General features: G+C 44.4%; 1 protein-coding gene across 1 annotated transcript in view; it reads left to right on the top strand.

Annotated features, from left to right (window-relative positions):
* cux1a (cut-like homeobox 1a) overlaps positions 1-7,489 on the top strand; it is a gene marked incomplete at its 5' end in the record, with an annotated part of 168,706 nt that extends 161,217 nt beyond the window's left edge. Inside the window, 3 exon segments of the mRNA XM_084320602.1 lie at positions 1,052-1,256; positions 1,258-1,341; positions 3,045-7,489. Coding sequence (XP_084176728.1) covers positions 1,052-1,256; positions 1,258-1,341; positions 3,045-3,474 — 719 coding nt within the window. The 3' untranslated portion in view covers positions 3,475-7,489.
* Between the last annotated feature and the right edge of the window lie 15,137 nt (positions 7,490-22,626).

Raw genomic sequence — 22,626 nt, 5'->3', positions numbered from 1 at the left:
TAGTGGGCCCTGGAGTTACCGTATAATAATGTCTAGGGTAAGACTGCCCCCTGGTGGTGTGCTGTTGGACTGACTGGAGATTTCAATAGAATGTTAACTTACAGTATATCGATGGCTGAAACGCAAAACCTCTGAAAATTACAACAATGTTTTTTAAACTTGTTGTTTTTTTGCAGAATGCAAATACAATACACTGCTTTTGGCCTTTGGAAAAGATCTTGCAGACAGACAGAATAGGTGCAGACAGGAGGTTTATCATCATCCAGAGTGAAATCAGAAAATCTGATATTTTGCAGATAGGAGGTTTTGCGTTTCAGCCATCGATATGTAGTAGTAGTATGTAGTAGTAGTAGTAGTAGTAGTAGTAGTAGTAGTAGTAGTAGTAGTAGTAGTAGTAGTAGTATGTAGTAGTAGTAGTAGTAGTAGTAGTAGTAGTAGTAGTAGTAGTAGTAGTAGTAGTATGTAGTAGTAGTAGTAGTAGTAGTAGTAGTAGTAGTAGTAGTAGTAGTAGTAGTAGTAGTAGTAGTATGTAGTAGTAGTAGTAGTAGTAGTAGTAGTAGTAGTAGTAGTAGTAGTAGTAGTAGTAGTAGTAGTGTTATGCAGTCATCATCTCACACAATACAATATGCACAATAATTTTACAATATTTGATTTGACAGTGAATGAAATATGTAAATGTTATTCAATTTATTATTTCTCTCTCTCTCTCTCCCTCTCTCTCTATCTTCTCTCTCTCTCCCCTCTCTCTCCCCCCCTCTCTCCCTTCTCCCCCCCCCCCTCTCTCTCTCTCTCTCCCCCCCCCCCCCCCCCCCCCTCTCTCTCTCTGTCTCTCTCTCTCTCTCTCTCTCTCTCTCTCTCTCTCTCTCTCTCTCTCTTCTCTCTCTCTCTCTCTCTCTCTCTCTCTCTCTCTCTCTCTCTCTCTCTCTCTATCTTCTCTCTATCTCCCCTCTCTCTCTGTCTCTCTCTCTCTCCCCCCCCCCTCTCTCTCTCTCTCTCTCTCTCTCCCCTCTCACCAGCCTACATGAAGCGGCGTCACAGCTCAATGAGTGAGGGCCCCAGCAGCGGGGAGAGCTGTGTTCCAGTCGGGGGGCTGGACTTCCAGGGGGGGGCCAGCAGGGGGCCAGCCCCCAGCACGGGGGGCCCCAGACGCACCAGTACCAGCAGCACCAGGCCCCCCAGACGCACCTGAAGAAGCCCCGCGTGGTCCTGGCCCCCGAGGAGAAGGAGGCGCTGAAGAGGGCCTACAGCAGAAGCCCTACCCCTCCCCAAGACCATCGAGGAGCTGGCCTCCCAGCTCAACCTCAAGACCAGCACCGTCATCAACTGGTTCCACAACTACAGGTGCTGCTGACACACATCAGTATTATTGTTGTTAGTTTAAAGATAGAAAGATTTAAAGATATAAAGAATAAAGAGGGAGACACAGGGGAGAAGGTTCTTTGTTGAGACAGTAGGAAGGCTGAGAGGGAGGCAGAGTAGTGGAGACACAGGAGAGAAGGTTCTTTATGGAGACAGTAGGAAGGCTGCGAGGGAGACAGAGTAGTGGAGACACAGGAGATAAGGTTCTTTATTGAGACAGTAGGAAGGCTGTGAGGGAGACAGAGTAGTGGAGACACAGGAGAGAAGGTTCTTTATGGAGACAGTAGGAAGGCTGCGAGGGAGACAGAGAAGGTTCTTTGTTGAGACAGTAGGAAGGCTGAGAGGGAGACAGAGTAGTGGAGACACAGGAGAGAAGGTTCTTTATTGAGACAGTAGGGAGGCTGAGAGGGAGACAGAGTAGAGGAGACACAGGAGAGAAGGTTCTTTATTGAGCCAGTAGGAAGGCTGCGAGGGAGACAGAGAAGGTTCTTTATGGAGACAGTAGGAAGGCTGCGAGGGAGACAGAGAAGGTTCTTTATGGAGACAGTAGGAAGGCTGCGAGGGAGACAGAGAAGGTTCTTTGTTGAGACAGTAGGAAGGCTGAGAGGGAGACAGAGTAGAGGAGACACAGGAGAGAAGGTTCTTTATTGAGACAGTAGGGAGGCTGAGAGGAAGACAGAGTAGAGGAGACACAGGAGAGAAGGTTCTTTATTGAGCCAGAATAAAGAGGGAGACGCAGGAGAGAAGGTTCTTTATTGAGACAGTAGGAAGGCTGAGAGGGAGACAGAGTAGGGGAGACACAGGAGAGAGGGTTCTTTATTGAGACAGAATAAAGAGGGAGACACGGGGGAGAATGTTTTTTATTTAGCCAGAATAAAGAGGGAGACACAGGAGAGAAGGTTCTTTGTTGAGCCATAATAAAGAGGGAGACACGGGAGAGAAGGTTCTTTATTGAGACAGTAGGAAGGCTGAGAGGGAGACAGAGTAGAGGAGACACAGGAGAGAGGGTTCTTTATTGAGACAGTAGGAAGGCTGAGAGGGAGACAGAGTAGAGGAGACACAGGAGAGAGGGTTCTTTATTGAGCCAGAATAAAGAGGGAGACACGGGGGAGAAGGTTCTTTATTGAGCCAGAATAAAGAGGGAGACACAGGGAAGAAGGTTCTTTATTGAGACAGTAGGCAGGCTGAGAGGGAGACAGAGTAGAGGAGACACAGGAGAGGAGGTTATTTATTGAGACAGTAGGAAGGCTGAGAGGGAGACAGAGTAGGGGAGATACAGGAGAGAAGGTTCTTTATTGAGACAGTAGGGAGGCTGAGAGGGAGACAGAGTAGGGGAGACACAGGAGAGAGGGTTCTTTATTGAGACAGTAGGGAGGCTGAGAGGGAGACAGAGTAGAGGAGACACAGGAGAGAAGGTTCTTTATTGAGACAGTAGGAAGGATGAGAGGGAGACACAGGAGAGAAGGTTCTTTATTGAGCCAGAATAAAGAGGGAGACACAGGGGAGAAGGTTCTTTATTGAGACAGTAGGAAGGCTGATCATGTTCCAGATCTTAACCACTGCACTCTCTCTGGGCACAAGTTGATTTGTACTGTGCAGCCCATTCATCACAGGCTGACATTACAATGAGTGTCAAGGTCTTTATTGTATCAACGTTCCTAACTCTGCCGACGCTGCGCCCCCAGGTCTCGTATCCGCAGGGAGCTGTTCATCCAGGAGATCAAGGCGGCGGCGGGGGAGCTCGGCTCCCCGTCCGGCAAGGCCAGCGAGGGGGACAGCGGCGACGGCACGGAGTCCGAGGGCACGGCGGAGGGGCGGAGCTCCGCGGGAGGCTTGACCTTGGAGGGCGACGGCGGCGGACCCGACCACAGGGAGGACGGCACCGGCAGCTACCACAAGGGCGGCGCCCTAGACAGCCTGTTCAGCGTCCCCGACGGCGGACAGACGTCGTCCTCTGCGGCGGCCCCGCCCTCTGCCACCGCTGCTACCACCACCGTCGCCCGTAACCCCCGCGACAGCAGCCTGCGCAAGAAGAAGGCCGCCAACCTCAACAACATCATCCACCGTCTGGAAAAGGCCGCCAGCAAAGACGAGCCTCACGACTGGGAGTTCTAAACACGCTCCGTCTTTCTGACCCCGCAGTACTGGGAGGATCGCGCTCCGTCTCCCCCTTCCTGACCCCGCAGTACTGGGAGGATCGCGCTCCGTCTTTCTGACCCGCAGTACTGGGAGGATCGCGCTCCGTCTCCCCCTTCCTGACCCCGCAGTACTGGGAGGATCGCGCTCCGTCTCCCCCTTCCTGACCCCGCAGTACTGGGAAGATCGCGCTCCTTCTCCCCCTTCCTGACCCCGCAGTACTGGGAAGATCGCGCTCCGTCTCCCCCTTCCTGACCCCACAGTACTGGGAGGATCGCGCTCCTTCTCCCCCTTCCTGACCCCGCAGTACTGGGAGGATCGCGCTCCGTCTCCCCCTTCCTGACCCCGCAGTACTGGGAGGATCGCGCTCCGTCTCCCCCTTCCTGACCCCGCAGTACTGGGAAGATCGCGCTCCTTCTCCCCCTTCCTGACCCCACAGTACTGGGAGGTTTGCGCTCTGTCTCCCCCTTCCTGACCCCGCAGTACTGGGAAGACAACAAGTCCTATTTTTCTAGTGCCCTTGCCCGCACACACTCCCAAAGGCCAAGCCTGTGTGCAACGTTGCCAGACAAGAACTGGCACCTTTAAAAGACTTTTCATATCACACGGAGTAAGAGGTGTTGTTTTCACGTTTCGAGAGAAAAGGAAAAAGAGAGCGGACGGCAGAGACCCCGGTCGAGTTTTCCGGGCGGATTAAAGGAAAAGGATAAGAAAAAAGCACTTAGACGCCATGGCCCTGCCGGCCACAGGGTCTTCTTCTTAACGCCCGTCGGCCACGCGGTGCGAACGAGCGGAGGGGGACGCCGCGGGTGAAACCTCCTCGAGAGAGAGAGAGAGAGAGACGCGACTGGGTGTTTTTATTTGTGCGTGTCTGGGTGCGTGCGCAACGTGCTTCCTTCCGAGATTCACTTGCCACCTCAAGAGTTTTTCTAACTTTGCTCACTCAGATGAGTTTTAACTCTCCTAAGCAGACGTTAATATTACAGTATTCACAGCTTTTTTTTCTCCCCCCACCCCCACCCCTCAGATGTTTTCTAAGAGTATTTTCCTCCTTTTTTGTTGTTGCTGGAGTTGCAGATGTTTGACATTCATCTGTCAGGACCGTCACTAATTAAGAGAATCGAACACACAAGCAGCGCCAACCGGAGCGGAGAGAACAAACTGAGGACCTTTTCCCCCCCAAGTTCCCTTTCCTGTTTGTTCACAGAAACCTGCCATTTAATGGCTTTGGAATTATTATCACAAAGCTCTAGACTCCACTGAGTAGGAATCAACATTTATATCAAATTATTTCTCTCTACTCTGAGAAATAATAATTAAAAAGAAAAAAAAATTTGGTTGGTTGCCACCAAGAGATTGCACAGTCGTTTGACTCTAAACAGTTGGTAGTTTTGATTCCTAAGTATTTGAGAGAAAAAAAGTTACAAAGTTAACGTTAAAAAGGTTGTTTGAATTATGAAAAAGAAAAAAAACATTATATATATATATAAATATATATATATATATCACTTTAATTCACATTTTTTTAATGTTCAACATAAAATGCAATGGTCATGTCAGGAATACGGTAAAAAAGAAAAAGAAAAAAAAAAACGGATCTTGTGGTAGCCGACCTTAGGGTTCTTTCTCATGAGTTGTTAGGTAGTGCACATGTCTTTCCTAGCTTTAACGACTGCCAGCGGCTTGGTTTTATTCAATACACTCCATTTTAGGCCAAAATCAGGTTTGAGAAGAAAACTGGGGGGAAAAAAGAAAGAAAGAAAAAAAACTTAACGGAGAAGAAAACTATTTTCAACCTAGATATAAAAAAATAAAAAGTTAATAATAATAAAAAAAAAAGCGAAGAACTTTTTTTGCTTTTTTCGAACGTCTTTAACTTTACAAACAAACCCACACTATGGAGACCTCGGCACCTGGGGCGGTCGCTGCGCCTCATTGGCTGGCCTCTGAGGAGGAGAGAGGCATTTCATTGGATGAAAAAGCCAGGAGATGCACAGCTCACTTTACTATTATATTCCAACCATCGGGGCTCATTCACTCTCAACTCTATCCTTCATGATTGCGCGCGCGTGTGTGTGCTTGTGCGTGTGTATGTGTGTGTGTGTGTGTGTGTGTGTGCGTGTGTGTGTGTGTGTGTAGTTGTGTGTGTGTGTGTGTGTACATTTTACAAACAAACAAAAAGACAAACTAACCCCAGATCCTGTGCTGTGACGTCCTGACTTGCAGTCAGAAGAGGAGAGAGACTCACCTCAGCTCGTGAGACCACACAGACCACACGGACCACACAGACAGGACTGGGGGACGCACCTCTCCTCCATCGCCCTCTGAGATACATTCTGTCTCTCCACAAAAGAGGACAGAGGTCTATAATATACCAAAATTGTGCCAAGGCCATTCACGTGACAGCGTTTTCGACCGTGAACCGAGCGACGAATACCAAAACTAAAAACACCATCCAAAGCGTTCTCGAGGTCGACCGCCTCGTCAAATTGAGCATCCACACAGTACCAATTCCAAACTAATGTTTAGAATTTCGAGAGAGAGAGAAAAAAGGAAATTTTACACTGCAGTTTGATTTAAGACTTCACGACTGTTAACACGTACTTCCTACACTATTCACAGCTAGCCCCCCCCCCCCCCCCCCTACCAGCGAATATATCTCAGAGGTCAAAAGGTCACTTGACACGGGTCAAAGGAACAAGCGAAGACTTTAGTGTTTTGTTACTGAGCTCTCCTCACTAGCCCCCAGGTGAAGCCACGTTAGAGTAGAACCCTCCCTCCTTCCCTCAAGGCTCCTTCTCCTCTTCTCCTCCTTCCCTCAGCGCTCCTCCTCTCCTCCTTCCTTCAACGCTCCTCCTCCTCTTCCCCCTCCTCCCCTCAGCGCTCCTCCTCCTCCTCCTTCCCTCAGCTCTCCTCCTCCTTCTCCTCCTTCCCTCCTTCCCTCAGCGCTCCTCCTCTCCTCTCATCTTCCTTCTCCTCCTTCCCTCCTTCCCTCAGTGCTCCTCCTCCTCTCCTCTTCCTTCTCCTCCTTCCCTCCTTCCCTCAGCACTCCTCCTCTCCTCTCCTCTTCCTTCTCCTCCTTCCCTCCTTCCCTCAGTGCTCCTCCTCCTCTCCTCCTCCTTCTCCTCCTTCCCTCCTTCCCTCAGCGCTCCTCCTCTCCTCTCCTCTTCCTTCTCCTCCTTCCCTCCTTCCCTCCTCTCTTCTCCTCTTCCTTCTCCTCCTTCCCTCCTTCCCTCAGTGCTCCTTCTCCTCTCCTCCTCCTTCTCCTCCTTCCCTCCTTCCCTCAGCGCTCCTCCTCCTCCTCTCCTCTTCCTTCTATGCCACAAGCTCACAGTGCCTCTCTGCTCACTGCCTCTCCCTTATGTGTGTGTGTGTGTGTGTGTGTGTGTGTGTGTGTGTGTGTGTGTGTGTGTGTGTGTGTGTGTGTGTGTGTGTGTGTGTGTGTGTGTGCGTGTGCGTGCGTGCGTGCGTGTGTGTAAAAGCAAGCACACGCCTGGAAGACTTTATATGCACACTGTAAGAAGGGGAGACAACAGATCTGAACAGGGTTGGGTGTCCCTCCTCTAACAGATTGGGTATCTCTCCTCTACCAGATCTGAACAGGGTGGTTGGGTATCCCTCCTCTAACAGATCTGACAGGGTGGTTGGGTATCCCTCCTCTAACAGATCTGACAGGGTGGTTGGATGTCCCTCCTCTACCATACACACACATTGAGGGGGAAAAGTAACGTTTGTGTGTTTCAGTGTATGTGTGGCTTTGATTTATGCATACCGTACCTGCACACCTGTAGAGTGCACAACTGCCACCCTCTCTCTCTCTCTCTCTCTCTCTCTCTCTCTCTCTCTCTCTCTCTCTCTCTCTCTCTCTCTCTCTCTCTCTCTCTCTCTCTCTCTCTCTCTCTCTCTCCTATACAATGTTTTCTCATTGAGGTGGCTTCGGTATAGAGTCACGTTCACAACACGTTAGGTCCCCCCATGCCATATATATTAAAGGCTCACCATAGTTATATCTTCATAGAAGTGTTTTGATTTAATTTTTTCCCGTTTTTTTTTTGTTATTTGGTTCTGCTTATTTATAGGTGCTCTGTTTTACATTTAATGTCTTATTTCATTTCTGTGTTTTATCATTATCATTATTATTATTATTATTATTATTATTATTATTATTATTATTATTATTATTATTATTATTATTATTGTACGGAAGGAACTATAAGGGGTCTTGTTACATTTTTGTTGTTGTTGTTGTTGTTGTTAGACTGATTGACTGCCGGCAGTATTGGGTCATACGTACGAGATGTAGTTTTCTTCATACATGTATATTAAGGATCTTTGAATATGTTTTTGACAGTTAAAAACTTAGATAACGACATTGTGTGGATTTAACATTCATGATATTTCTGCATGATTTTTATGCTCCGTACATTTTCTTCGTTTTTCTTTTCTTTGCAAGAGGATAGATCACATCTATATACTGTCCAGTCTGAACTGTTACTGCTAGATTAACCCTTTCTCCTCCTCCGAGCCCCCGCTGCCTGACCATTCATAGTGTTGTCATGACGATAGGGCTCAACCGCCGTCAACATGCAGTATCTCATTTGGCCCACGGTTGTCATTTAATGACGATCACCCGTTGTTTTATTGCGATCGCCTGTCGTTCACCTACCAAGATGTCTGCGATGATGATGATGATGATGATGATGTAATCGAATGCTATGAACTCGTCGGTTAGAAATTTGAATGCACACCGTGGCGTCTAGTCGTCAGGGTGGGCTCCAATCAGAACACGCCTAGTCGTCAGGGTGGGCTCCAATCAGAACACGCCTAGTCGTCAGAGTGGGCTCCAATCAGAACACAGCTAACATCAATGACTCTTGAGTTGTTCAGTTGTTCAGTTGGTCTCACAGACTCTCCGCTAAGGACCAGACAGAGATCTGAAATGTACTGAAACCAGGCTAGTATGTGGTCCTATAGTTGCAGTTTCTATAAATGTGCATCTCATACAGTACTTGGCACAGCTGGGATGTGAGAACTTGTCTGCTGTAGGGCTCTGGCTTGGATGTGAGAACTTGTCTGCTGTAGGGCTCTGGCTTGGATGTGAGAACTTGTCTGCTGTAGGGCTCTGGCTTGGATGTGAGAATTTGTCTGCTGTAGGGCTCTGGCTTGGATGATGTGAGAACATGTCTGCTGTAGGGCTCTGGCTTAGATGATGTGAGAACATGTCTGCTGTAGGGCTCTGGCTTAGATGATGTGAGAACATGTCTGGCTCTGGTTTGCATTTGGGTATCAATCAATCAATTTCCATTGGCATCACTTCTGAATAAGGCATTCAGATTAGAACTCCGGCGCCTGTATTTATCGAGCATCTCTACGTAGGAAAGCTGATCTGAGACCAGATTGGCTATTAAGGTCATAGTGAGGCGTTGTGCCTAGCTCAGTGCTGTATGATAAATATGGGCCTGGTTAATACTTTACAAGGCATACAGCTCTAATGTATAATTATAACAAGTTACGTCTCTTAATGAAGCAAATTACAAACTGTCCAATCGTGTGTGGGTATTGATATAAGGCATTATTAGCTATTATCTGTGTTACTAATGCCACTTGCACTGCATTATAACTAATTATGAATATGTTTTTAATACTTTAACATGGACAGCTACAGTGTTACCATGTGATGACAACATATTCTATAGACTATATAAATAATATATTAACTTTGAATTAGAACATGTATTACTATAATATATTTTACAAATTAATTCATATTAAAAGGGCACTTAACCAAAACACAATGCTGATTTATTTTGCACATAATCTCACATACATCCAAAAAGACACATTATTATTGAGCATAAATGAGTTTGAATATGGCCACCAGTGATGTCACCCTTTTGTTGAATCCTTGTGTTGTGTTAATTACAGCCCCATGAAATACAATACATGCAATACCTTTTCTTATAGGGACTGCTACCAAGGATTCAATGTCCCTGATGACATCACTGGTGGCCATATTCAAACTAATTTACTCCCAATAACCGTCAAACTAAATGAATGTGTGCAAAACTGTTTAGAGTTTTTGGGCATGTGTGAGATTACGTGCTAAATAGTTTTTTGGTGTACCCCGTTAATAATTTCAATAGTTGATTAACAGATGAACAATTAATACTTTTGTTAATAGTGTGACACTGTTGAATAGATTTACATTTTCTAATGGATTTCTTATTAGGTTAGAAAGCCAAATTCGACTATACGCAGACGACTACATGATTAATTCCTCAAAGCCACAATCTGTATTTGACCACCTAAACTTTTGTTGTATTTTTGTAAGTGTTTGATTTCTAAATGGCAAATAAGCTTTTTTATAACTTTCTTAACTCGACTTAAAGTCCAGGTTTTACAAACTGAGTTCAGATGAGATGTGCAAACGTGGAGATAACAACAGAATGAAGTCAGTGAGGTAGAAAGCACAAGCACCACAGACCACGCCCCTTTTAACATGTTTTTAACCAATAACATGCTGCCTGTTCCTAACAGGCCACACCCCCTTTTAACATGTGTTTAACCAATAACATGCTGCATGTTCCTAACAGACCACACCCCTTTTTAACATGTGTTTAACCAATAACATGCTGCCTGTTCCTAACAGGCCACACCCCTTTTTAACATGTTTTTAACCAATAACATGCTGCATGTTCCTAACAGGCCACACCCCTTTTTAACAAGTTTTTAACCAATCACATGCTGCCTGTTCCTAACAGACCACACCCCCTTTTAACATGTGTTTAACCAATAACATGCTGCGTGTTCCTAACAGGCCACACCCCTTTTTAACATGTGTTTAACCAATAACATGCTGCCTGTTCCTAACAGGTCACACCCCTTTTTAACATGTTTTTAACCAATAACATGCTGCATGTTCCTAACAGGCCACACCCCTTTTAAACATGTGTTTAACCAATAACATGCTGTGTGTTCCTAACAGGCCACACCCCTTTTTAAACATGTGTTTAACCAATCACACGCTGCGTGTTCCTAACAGGCCACACCCCTTTTTAACATGTTTTTCACCAATCACACGCTGCATGTTCCTAACAGGCCACACCCCTTTTTAACATGTTTTTCACCAATAACATGCTGCATGATCCTAACATCTCCATCGTCTAAAACCGGCGAGATTAATATTGGCAACTAGAAAAGGTAATATTTTTCTCCAAACTCGCTGCACAAAAAAACATCCTGATCTTTGCCTCTATATGCCTGATGCTCAGTTTGCTCCTCGTCTAGCGAAGCTAGGAGAAGCCGATCGCCCCCGTAGCCCAGTGAGGTCGTTATGCACACAGGCTCCCAAGGCCCTGCTGCACGTCTGCTCTGGTTCCAAACCAGGATCCCTGAAGTGCCGCACTGCTGCCAACTGGGCCCCGCCAGGGCAGTCCCCCCCCCCCCCCCCCCTCCTTCCTTCTGTATTCATTATTCAAAACCTCAGAGTGGCTCGTCTGATTCTGGTACAAAGCACAAGGTTTAAGCAGAAATTGTATTTCCATTTAGGTGAAGCTTAAATTGACCGTACCTCCCTTAAAAACATCGCCTTTCAAAAATGGCTTTGAAGCAAATGTATAGCACGAACCGCTAAGCTTAGCACTTATTAACTATAGTGTTTAAAGGGTTTCCCTTCAGACTACCTTAAGTTCCCCAGAGTGCCTTTGTGATCTGTGCTGACAGTGTTTATTATTATTATTATTATTATTATGGGATGGCCCATTACCTAATGCAGTAAAACAGTCCTGACCGACTGAATTCCAGCCACAAAAAAAAGCGTTATTTTACTCTTGTTGCTCTGTGAACATGTCTCTTCTTCAGGCTCCAGAAACATGTATCTCAAACTGGGATATTTTACGTCGGGTTCCAAAATAGTTGTGTCTGTAAATGCTGTATTATTGTAGAGGTGATGCCAATGTAGCCCATTGCTTTCTGGTTCAGAGTCCGGCGTTTGGCCCCGTGTCCCGCATGTTGAGGGTGAGGGTGTGAGCGCCGGCTGGAGTGTTGTGATTTGAACCACTGTAAGAGAGGAGACTTCCCAGTTTGTTTTCAGGGGATTTACCATCAGAGAAATTCACTTTTATTCAGACATTTTTTATTTACATTAAAAGGTTACATTCATTGCTAACTGACACTTTTCCATGCAATCTTTGGACGATGTTCCTGGACAGTGGGAGCCTCTCGGGCTTAAAGGAAGTCACTGTGCTTGTAGCAGAAAAGCGGCTGAATTAACTTGTACGTCTTCCTGTATAATATTGCCCAGTCCCTCCGAGTTATTTTTCCGAGTAGGTGCGATGTGTCCAACCAACTGCTGTGTGTGATAATTCCCAAAAAAAAAAAAAAAAAAACGCTTTATTTTGCGTCGGTTTCCCCCCCCCGAAATTGCAGGGCAATTTGCAACATTTTCTTTGTGCCGATGTGTTGTCAATGCACACAGATCGGTAGCTACTGACTGTATATCGCATATCACAAGTGAAATTAGCGATTTTTTTTTTCTTGCAAAGCCTTATAGCAACTTAGAGTTGTTCATTTTGAAACATGTAGCACATATATTCAATTGGAAAATTGCACAATCCTGGAAGGACTAATATGTCGTAACACCTCTGGTTATTATGGTATGGATGTGGGAACCAATATAAATTCTCGATTGCATATTTGCAACAAGCAGGGTCCGTTTTCTCCCCTCACATCATGGACTAATGACACGTTGCTCAAAGGTATCCGTGTTGTTCCCATGTGACCTTCCCTGCATATTATCCAATACTGACACTTACAATATATACAAAGATAACAACTCAATAAGGTCAACAACTCGACACTTTGAAAGTGTGCTGTTGTGTTACAACTCACAAGAACTCAGATTATACGTTTGGACACATCTATACTAACCTCCAATAATATAATGTTTAAGATTGTCAAGCGATGTCTTAAGATTACAGTGCGCCACCCTGATTAAATTTTTTTACCATTCACCGAGTAACGTAATTAGATGAGGTTGCCATGGTAACCTAGTGTGTTCAGTTGTAGCGAGTATCTATCTCGTCCAAAGGCATTAAGGAGTTGCATCTAGTATGGCACCAGGATACACAGAAGATATCTGACACAACCTCCTAACAGAGCAATAAGATTCAGAGAGGACGCGGATGAGGCCTCGGTACCTTGTTTGCAAGTTATCCTCTTGGTAGCCCGTTGTCATGGAGACTGTTGGTGAATACCAGGGAGTGAACCCCAAGAAACATCAGTGGAGTGGGATTTTGCCCTAGACATAATTTAAAAATAACCCCTCCCCGCTTACGGAAAAGTGATCACGGTATTATGACGGTAGTTTTACCATGGTACCAGCCATTGTATAAATGATTTACCTATATGGTACAACCATGGTAAGAATTATGTATCACCATGGTACCACCTTTGTACTTAAATAATACCATGATATAACCAAATTTAAACCATGATACCGATGGTAGTATCGTGGTATTTCTATCACTATTTTGGTCACGACTATCATCATAGTGACCAAGAAACGATTACTCTCTTACTTTTTCGTAACTGATTTTTAGGCAAAATCCCACTCAACTGAGAATGCTTTAGATCCACGATGTACAGGACGAACGGCCTCTGTAGACCTCCTTGATCCGCTGTCCGTGACTTGTGTTCACCTCGACAGGGACGGGTTGATCCTCTGTCCGTGACTTGTGTTCACCTCGACAGGGACGGGTTGATCCTCTGTCCGTGACTTGTGTTCACCTCGACAGGGACGGGTGGATCCGCTGTCCGTGACTTGTGTTCACCTCGACAGGGACGGGTTGATCCTCTGTCCGTGACTTGTGTTCACCTCGACAGGGACGGGTGGATCCGCTGTCCGTGACTTGTGTTCACCTCGACAGGGACGGGTTGATCCTCTGTCCGTGACTTGTGTTCACCTCGACAGGGACGGGTGGATCCGCTGTCCGTGACTTGTGTTCACCTCGACAGGGACGGGTTGATCCTCTGTCCGTGACTTGTGTTCACCTCGACAGGGACGGGTTCGTCTTTCCGTGACTTGTGTTCACCTCGACAGGGACGGGTTGATCCGCTGTCCGTGACTTGTGTTCACCTCGACAGGGACGGGTTCGTCTTTCCGTGACTTGTGTTCACCTCGACAGGGACGGGTTGATCCGCTGTCCGTGACTTGTGTTCACCTCGACAGGGACGGGTTCGTCTTTCCGTGACTTGTGTTCACCTCGACAGGGACGGGTTGATCCGCTGTCCGTGACTTGGGTTCACCTCGACAGGCACGGGTTTGTCGTTCAGTGACGGTCCGCAGCTTCCTGACAGAACGGGTAGAAGTCAGAGTATAAATAGAGAGGAAGGGATTCCAGGCCCTGGAGCAAAGCACCCAAAGCAACACTGGTTTTTATACAAAGGGCATTTATTTTCTTCCATGTTTTTCATCACTTCCCTTACGAGTTTCAACGTTTTCCTTTTAAATCTCTTCTTTCCGTCGTCGATGAAGAAACACGCTGTTCCGCGCGCGACGTCTAACGTTCAGTCAAATCAGTGTAAAATTTGTTTTTCGGAATCCGTAGCGATTCTTCGGACGAATTTCAGGAATTTGCCTTTTTGCAAATATTTTTCTATAGAAATAAAGCAGATTGCTATCAATATTATATACACTGTCGTATAAAAATTGTACAGATGAACTATATCCTCATAGCAATTTGATAAGCATTACAATGGGTTTGTTTTTTGTTCTTAATGTTCCAAGTATCGGTAGCGTTCTGTAGAGTTGATCATGACTAAGAGAACCTCACTAAGGTCGCCTGTAAGGAGACCTTAACAAGACGTAGCAGTAAGCCAGCGCTTGTCTCGTTGTGTTTGTGTGTAATCGTTTTTCCACATTTCTCTCATGACCCACCCCGTCATCTTTATCATGTAAACGTACGTGTAAGGCAAACTTAATTATACACATGGAGACCAATGCCTTGATCCTCATAGGAGCATTATACGTTAGCTTAGCATTACGTTAGCTTACTATGTCCTGTCCTGCCGTTGCACTCGTCTCAAGCCCCAGTCTTTACTGTAGAAACACTCCTATTGCCTTTTTTTCTTTTTAGCTTATTTTCTTTCATGTCAAGAGATACAAGTGATGACTAAAGGTTTTGCCAAAAGTGTGATGATGAAAATCAGTTTTTTGTCGTTTTTGTTTTGATTTGCCTTCAAATTATATATATATATATTTTTTTTTTCTTTCTTTTTTTCTCTAATTCTTGGATTAGTCTCACGTCAGGAATGGAAGCTAGTTCTGAGAGGATGGTCTCACATCCTCTGTGTTGTTGATACTATTCATGAAATGAACCTTTGTGATGAAGAACCTGCCATCCTCTGTGCATCTTTTAACCCTTTCACTGCCGCACTACCAAAACGGTTAACCCTTTCACTGCGACAATACACAGAGGGTTAACCGTCGGCGACCGTCGGTTGTGTGATAGTAAAGGGTTAACCTTCTGTCGTGTGGCAGTGAAAGGGTTAAGAGCCGATATATATATATACTATTTTATAACCCGTTGTATAGGAATGTAGGCCTCTCTCTGATACCTGGTCTGAAAATACACAACCAACACATCATCACTCCAACGCACACACCACTCAAAAAGAGGTTCTTCATCTGAAGGATTCAATTAGAGACCAGAGTCTTCCGTTTCGTTTGGGCCACATCATGTCAGATTTTGTATCGTATCAAAGAGTCCATACGGTTTGTTTTGGATCTCTCTAAAAATGACTTTTAATGGTATGGAAAGCTAAGCTAGCTATACTTGCACCTCACCTTCACTAGCACTGCTCATGTGACCTGTTTTATAAGCACCGCCCCCCTTCAGAGATACACGTTTCAGCTGGCGATTTTTTTTTAAATCTGAACACACTACTTTTGTGGCAGAGCGGTGGGAGTTCTCCAGTGTGAGGACTTGGCTGAAGCCTCACTCTAGTTTAATAAGTGCCAGAGCTTTTCCAGTGTTCATCTTTCTCTCATTTCAGTCAGGCAATCATCAAACATTCACTCTCCTGAATCTACTGTAATGTCAACTTACTGTCTGGGTAGACTGTTACATTGATACTGTAATGTATATGAATACTGATTGAGGTCACCTTTAAAGTCAGAGAGTTTAATGTCGAGAACGCCTGTTACTGGAGACACTACATTTTATTTTCTGAAATAATAGAGGTTTTTGTTTTGCTTTCTTTTTTTTTATGAATGGGACTTTTATACCAAATATTGTTAGATTTCTTTTTCCACTGTTCTTTTGGCCCCCTATGTGTAGAATTCTCAACAATAATATATCACATCATATATCTTTGTCAGATTAGTTTGGTATACTTGGTATAATTGCCAATTTGCCGAAAGAATCGGCAGCCTAATTCTCGCGTTAAGAACCACATTTCCCATAAACCCTGTTGCTTCCTGGTGTAAAGGAGAATTGTGGTTTGTTCCCCACATGGGTTTGTTTCTATATGTGTTTTGTTAAGAGCCCTTGCTAACCATAAATATTAACCCTTTCACTACCACACTACCAAAGGGTTAACCCTTTCACTGCGACAATACAGAAGGTTAACCCTTTCACTGCCACACGACAAAGGGTTAACCCTTTCACAACCACACTACAGAAGGGGTTAACCTGTAGTGTGGTAGTGAAAGGGCTAAGTTGTTTTTGTTTGGAAAGGCTTCCATTGCACCGTTACAGTCCAACAGAACTTCTGTGGATCCAACCTGATGGCACACAGAATATAAATAGGAGGCAACTCATCAGGTCAATCTCCTCTCTCTAGCCCCAAACATGGAACGTTATATTAGTGTTTTTACATTTGGAAGGACATTAATATACCGCCATCTCGTTCTCTCACCCATGCCACCCATGCCGTCCCCAATGATATATTGATGTTGAAATCCTACACGTAGGGGATTTAAATTATTCTTTGAATTCTCAATTCTTTGGCTTCAGCCACTGGGTTTGGAGACGATAGCTGTACAGATATGGCTTCTATAACACATGTTTTATTTGTGCAATTTAAATTTCTTGTCAAAGTTGTGTAATAATGATTACGTTTTTTTTTTTTTTTAACCAAATCTTCACATTGAAGTTTCCCTAGATGGTACAAACGAATAAGAAAAGAAAAAACTTCAACCAAAAAAAAGTGTTTTTTCTCAAACAGCACTTCTGAGTTCTAATTCACCTTTCCTCAACATATTATTTTTGAAATACTGATTTAATCACTGGCAGGAAAAAAATAATAAAAATAAAAGCCCAATGAGGTTTTTAGGCATTCATGAAATGACATTGGTGTGTTTGTGTGGTTCAGAGCCTTTATTTTGAAGGACTGCAGCAGCAGTGTGTTTGTGTGATTCAGAGCCTTTATTTTGAAGGACTGCAGCAGTGGTGTGTTTGTGTGGTTCAGAGCCTTTATTTTGAAGGACTGCAGCAGTGGCGTGTTTGTGTGGCTCAGAGCCTTTATTTTGAAGGACTGCGGCAGTCCTTTCCCTGTCATGTCCCTCTGTTTCCTAACGTTCTTCTTGACTGTTTTTTGAAGTGAGGAACCAGCCACCATCTCAGCAGGTCTCTGTTGTGTCCCTCAAAGCTCAGGTGGAAAAAGACATTTTGCAAGATTCCTTGCATCCCTACGACAGACCGTCCCCTCCTCTCTACCCCCGAGCTGTGAGGAGTTTCGCTGGTCTTATTATTTTTTTTATACAAGGTTTCTCAGCAATGAGAGGTTGACTCCTCCTTCACTGACAGAAGAAAACATAATAACAAAACCTCGACGTCAGGTTCTTCTCCTGAGTTGACCTTCTAGTTCCTTGTTTGAGTCACGTTCATCTGATCTGTTCTCAGCACTGTAAGACAGCCCCTATACAATACGGAGAAGCAATATCACTGTATGAAACTCACTATGTATTATTGTTATTATTATTATTATTATTATTATTATTATTATTATTATTATTATTATTATTATTATTATTATTATTATTATTCACTAGCACCCTAGGTGTGATAATTGAAGTAAATATCTTTTATACAAACACAAAGTCCTCGAGTGCGGTGTCTTTCTTCTCGTGGTCAGAGTCGTGGTGTGACCTTCAATGTCTCTCTTGTTGAAAAGGAAACTACTTTATTGGGAATTTGAAACTTTATTATCACCAGGTAATTTGAAACTTTATTATTACCAGGCAGGGAATTTGAAACTTTATTATCACCAGGGAATTTGAAACTTTATTATTACCAGGGAATCTTTTACTTTATTATCCCCAGGCAGGGAATTTGAAATTGTGTTGTCAACAGCACTACATGGCAGTGGTTGGAAGGGAATTCATAAATGGAAATGAGATCAAAAAAAATATATATATAATAATAAATAAAGAGATAGAAACACAAGTTTACAACATATCTACACACATACTGTCATCTACAGGGATCATCATATCTACATACTGTAATATCTACTGTAGTCAGCATATCAACATACTGTAATATCTACAGGGGTCAGCATATTTACATACTGTAATATCTACAGGGGTCAGCATATCTACATACTGTAATATCTACTGTAGTCAGCATATCTATATCTACATACATACTGTCATATCTACTGGGGTCAGCATATCTACACACATACTGTAATATCTACTGTAGTCAGCATATCTATATCTACAGACTAATGGCGCATTTCCACTGACCAGTAGGCACAGTACAGGTATAGGCTTGCCGTGTAGCAGATTGTTGATCTCTTCTGAGCCTAGCAATAGGCAATACTAGCAATCTTTAAATACTTGACCTGAAAACATTTCACCTGCTTAGTTTATACAATCTAATTAAAATAATAGTAATAATAATAATTCATTTTATTTCTATAGCGCTTCTCAGGAACCCGAAGTCGCTGACAGTAGGCAGAGAAACAGAGAAGAACAAAGGAGCAAAAGGAACATAAGACCACGGGGGAAACAGGGAGAACAACAACAGCATGAGATACACAGAAACATAAAGCCACGGTAACAAACATCAAAACAGGTTGGAGGGGGGGGGGGGGGTTAAGGTTGGGGAAGGTTGAAGGCTAGGGAGAACAGGTGGGTTTTGAGGCGGGACTTGAAGGTGGAGAGTGTGGGGGAGTCTCTGATGGTCTGAGGGAGGGAGTTCCAGAGTCGAGGTGCAGTGCGGCCATGAGAAGGCCCGATCGCCAACGTGTTTAAGTTTGGATGACGGGACGCGGACAGTGAGGGAGGCAGTGGAGGAGGACCGGAGGGAACGGGTGGTGGGGCGGTAAGGAAGAAGGAGATCAGTCAGGTCTCAATAGTAATAGTAACTTTTGTGCATAGATCACTAGATTCATCAGCTTACAATGTGCATTTCACATCACAAGGCTCGTAGTGCAGTGCTCTCTGCCTGAGCGGAGCCGTAGCTAAATCAGCTGCAGGTATAGGCGCTGCTCCGCAGGGGTCCGTTGGAAGTGGAAGAAGGTAAACAAAGTGGGAGCATGGATTCCGGCACAACAAGGTAGTGGAGACGCTACTGATACAGGGTTCTGCACACAGGTAGGACCACCACCAGGCCTGGATCAGCGACCAGGCATACTGGGCAAATGCCCCAGACCATCAGGAACCCTGGACCACCAACGTCCGAGACAATCAGGAGCCCTGGACCACCAAATGGTAAATAAATGGTAAATGGCTGCATTTAGCCCTACGCTCTGCATCTTCTGGCCGCCTGAGACCCACTCCTATCCGAGCTCCGGGAGGGTCATCAAGGAGAAGCTGCCTTTTCTCAGTCCTTGCCCCACAATGGTGGAACGAACTACCCACCACAGTTAGGACAGCCGAAACCCGTCCAATCTTTCGCCGTCGACTAAAGACGCACTTCTTCAACCACTATCTGAAATGAAAAAATTAAAATAAAATCTAACCCTAATTAACCTTACTGTCATGCACTTGTCCTAATAAACTAACCTACACTGTAGCACTCAACACTTTGATGAACATTGTTACTCAGCTGATAGAGTTGTGCCCTTCCTGATGACTTGTCGTACAGAACATGTAAGTCGCTTTGGATAAAAGCGTCAGCTAAATGACAAAATGTAATGTAATTAATATAACACCTTTTAGCCAAAGCGCTTTACAATTTTGTTCCTCACATTTTACCCGCTCACACACACATTGACACACTGACGGCGGAGGCGACCGCGCATGGTGCCAACCTGCTCATCGGGAGCAGTTAGGGGTTAAGTGTCTTTGCTCAAGGGCACTTCGACACGCTGCCCGGGAGGAGCGGGAATCAAACCTCCGAATTACCAGACGACTCTACCTCCCGAGCCACTGTAGCCCCACCCAAGTCCCGGACCATCAGACCATGCTCCCTCCAGACCACCAGAGTCCCAGAGAGCCTCGGGTTCATGTGTAAATTAATCTCACACATTTGTATTGGAATATGTTCCCATTCAAGTACTGTATCATCTTATTTGAAAGGGGCCTCAGTATACGGTGTAGGGCTGACCCCTATTAGTCGAATAGTCGACTAATCGAACGAAAGGAGCCGTAGTCGACTGCCAACCTCTTAGTTGAATGCAAAAAAATATATATATATTATAATATTAATTTTTCTTTTATTTCTTTCTTTTTCTTTTTTTCTTTTTTTATCATTCTTTCCAAATGAAAAGAGGCCTAGAAGCGTGGCTAACGCTAATGGCACGCATACCAGAGGCTAACTGCCTACAAAAACAGGCACAGAGGCACTGAAAGAGGATTTCACCCGTCTAATGAACACACTAGACTAGACAAATATCAAGATGTATCCATCAGTGGACCAATTGCATGCTTTCGCAGAGGACAAGAAGCCTTCCGTCGACTCCTTCAGACATTAAGCACCCCCCACAGCCCAAATGGAATGATAAAAAAATATATATATATATTATACTTCATTTTTTATTTTTTATAGTCGACTAATAGTCGACTATCGGCTAATTTTGGCGACTACAAATCGACTATACAAATCCTTAGTCCGGGACAGCCCTAATACTGTGTAGTGTGTAAGGGCACCGGTTTCTCAGTATATGTGTATTGGACACTATGTTAATTATGATGTTCATATATAGGACGCTGTGTTAATGATGTTTAAATATAGGACACTATGTTAATGGTGTTAAAATATAGGACACTATGTTCAAATATACATTTACATTTACATTTACATTTAGTCATTTAGCTGACGCTTTTATCCAAAGCGACTTACAAGTTCTGTGCGACAAGACAGCAAGAAGGGTATAACTCTATCAGCTGAGTAACAATGTTCATCAGAGTGTTGCGTGTTACAGTGTAGGTTAGTTTATTAGGACAAGTGCATGACATTAAGGTTAGTCGGGGTTAGATTTTTTTTTTTTTTTTTTTTATCATTTCAGATAATGGTTGAAGAAGTGAGTCTTTAGTCGACGGCGAAAGATTGGACGGGATTCGGCTGTCCTAACTGGGATGGGTAGTTCATTCCACCATTGTGGGGCAAGGACTGAGAATAGGCGGCTTCTCTTTGGAGCTTGGATAGGAGTAGATCTGAGGCGGCCAGAAGATGCAGAGCGTAGGGGTCTTGAGGGTGTGTAGTTAGAGACCATTGACCGGAGGTAGGCGGGAGCGGTTCCCTTTGCCGCACGGTATGCTAGGTCGAGGGCCTTGAAGCGGATACGTGCAGCAATGGGGAGCCAGTGCAGGTCCCTAAGAAGTGGGGTGACATGGGCCGACTTCGGTAGGTTTGAGATCAGGCGGGCCGCTGCGTTTTGAATGAGTTGATATCTATAGGACAATGACTGTAAGATTAAACGACTATATTAGTAGACTAGTAGACATACTGTCTGTAGGACTGTCTATGAGCACTGAATTCAAATTCTCGTGTTCACTGTTGACATTTTATATTCTTGTTATCCACCAGCAGAGGGCGCTAAAACACTTGTCAATGGCTTGTGTGTTTGTAGGTTTCCAGTGCTCTTAATACAAACACTCACCTTTAAAGGGGAACTATTTTACTATTTCTTTCACTATTTGTATATAATATTGAATATAAGTTCACATAGCTAGGAAACAATGCTAAACACTCAAAAAGGCCATTTATAAGATAGTTCCCCTTTAACATTCACTTGAATGTTGTATGATTTTGGACTTTAGTTTGTATATTGTATATTTATTTTGTATAGTGTTTGGACTTTATTCTTTTAACTTTTTTACTGTATGAAGCACATTTTCAGGGGGCTCATACAGAACTAAGCATTTCACTGTAATGTACATGTACTATATACGTGACAAATATAACAAAACTTGAAACTTACAGAGCAGACTTAACCGTACATTTGGTCACAAATTACATAATATAGCACCCTGTCGAGATCAAAACAATTGATAAAAACAGAAAACTTTACACACACAGATAACACAATTAGAAAGCAAGCATATTCGCAAATCTGCTATATTCATTCTGGGTGACTTCCACTATTGTGATTAAGAAAATTAATAGAACCCTCTATGCGAGGTTTGAGGCTGTGAATAACAACACCAGCCTACAAACCACGGCAATGGGGGGGGGGGGTCTGCTGATGGAGACTCAGTGTTCAGGGTAACAGAGCATGAGGTGAGACGGATCTTTAAAAAAGTGAATATCAGGAAGGCAGCAGGACCGGACGGCATCCCCGGCCGCGTCCTAAAAGTCTGTGCCGACCAACTGGCCCCGGTATTCACTGACATCTTCAACCTGTCCTTGGAACAGGCTGTCATCCCCACCTGTCTGAAGAAGTCCACCATCATCCCTGTACCCAAAAAATCTACGCCCGCTTGCCTCAACGACTACCGCCCTGTAGCCCTCACCTCCATAGCCATGAAGTGCTTTGAGAAGCTAGTGAAGGGCTACATCTGTTCCTCCCTCCCCATCAACCTGGACCCTCTGCAATTTGCATATCGCCCCAACAGGTCCACGGAGGACGCCATAGCCCATGTGCTGCACACAGCAGCATCACACCTGGACAAGAGGCAGGGGAACTATGTGAGAATGCTATTCATCGACTACAGCTCGGCATTCAATACCATAGTCCCCT

The sequence above is a fragment of the Notolepis coatsorum genome (assembly GCF_963971535.1).
Source record: "Notolepis coatsorum genome assembly, chromosome: 8".
NCBI lineage: Eukaryota > Metazoa > Chordata > Actinopteri > Aulopiformes > Paralepididae > Notolepis > Notolepis coatsorum.
Note: the sequence above shows the minus strand (reverse complement) of the source record. Positions and strands in the feature narration are given on the sequence as shown.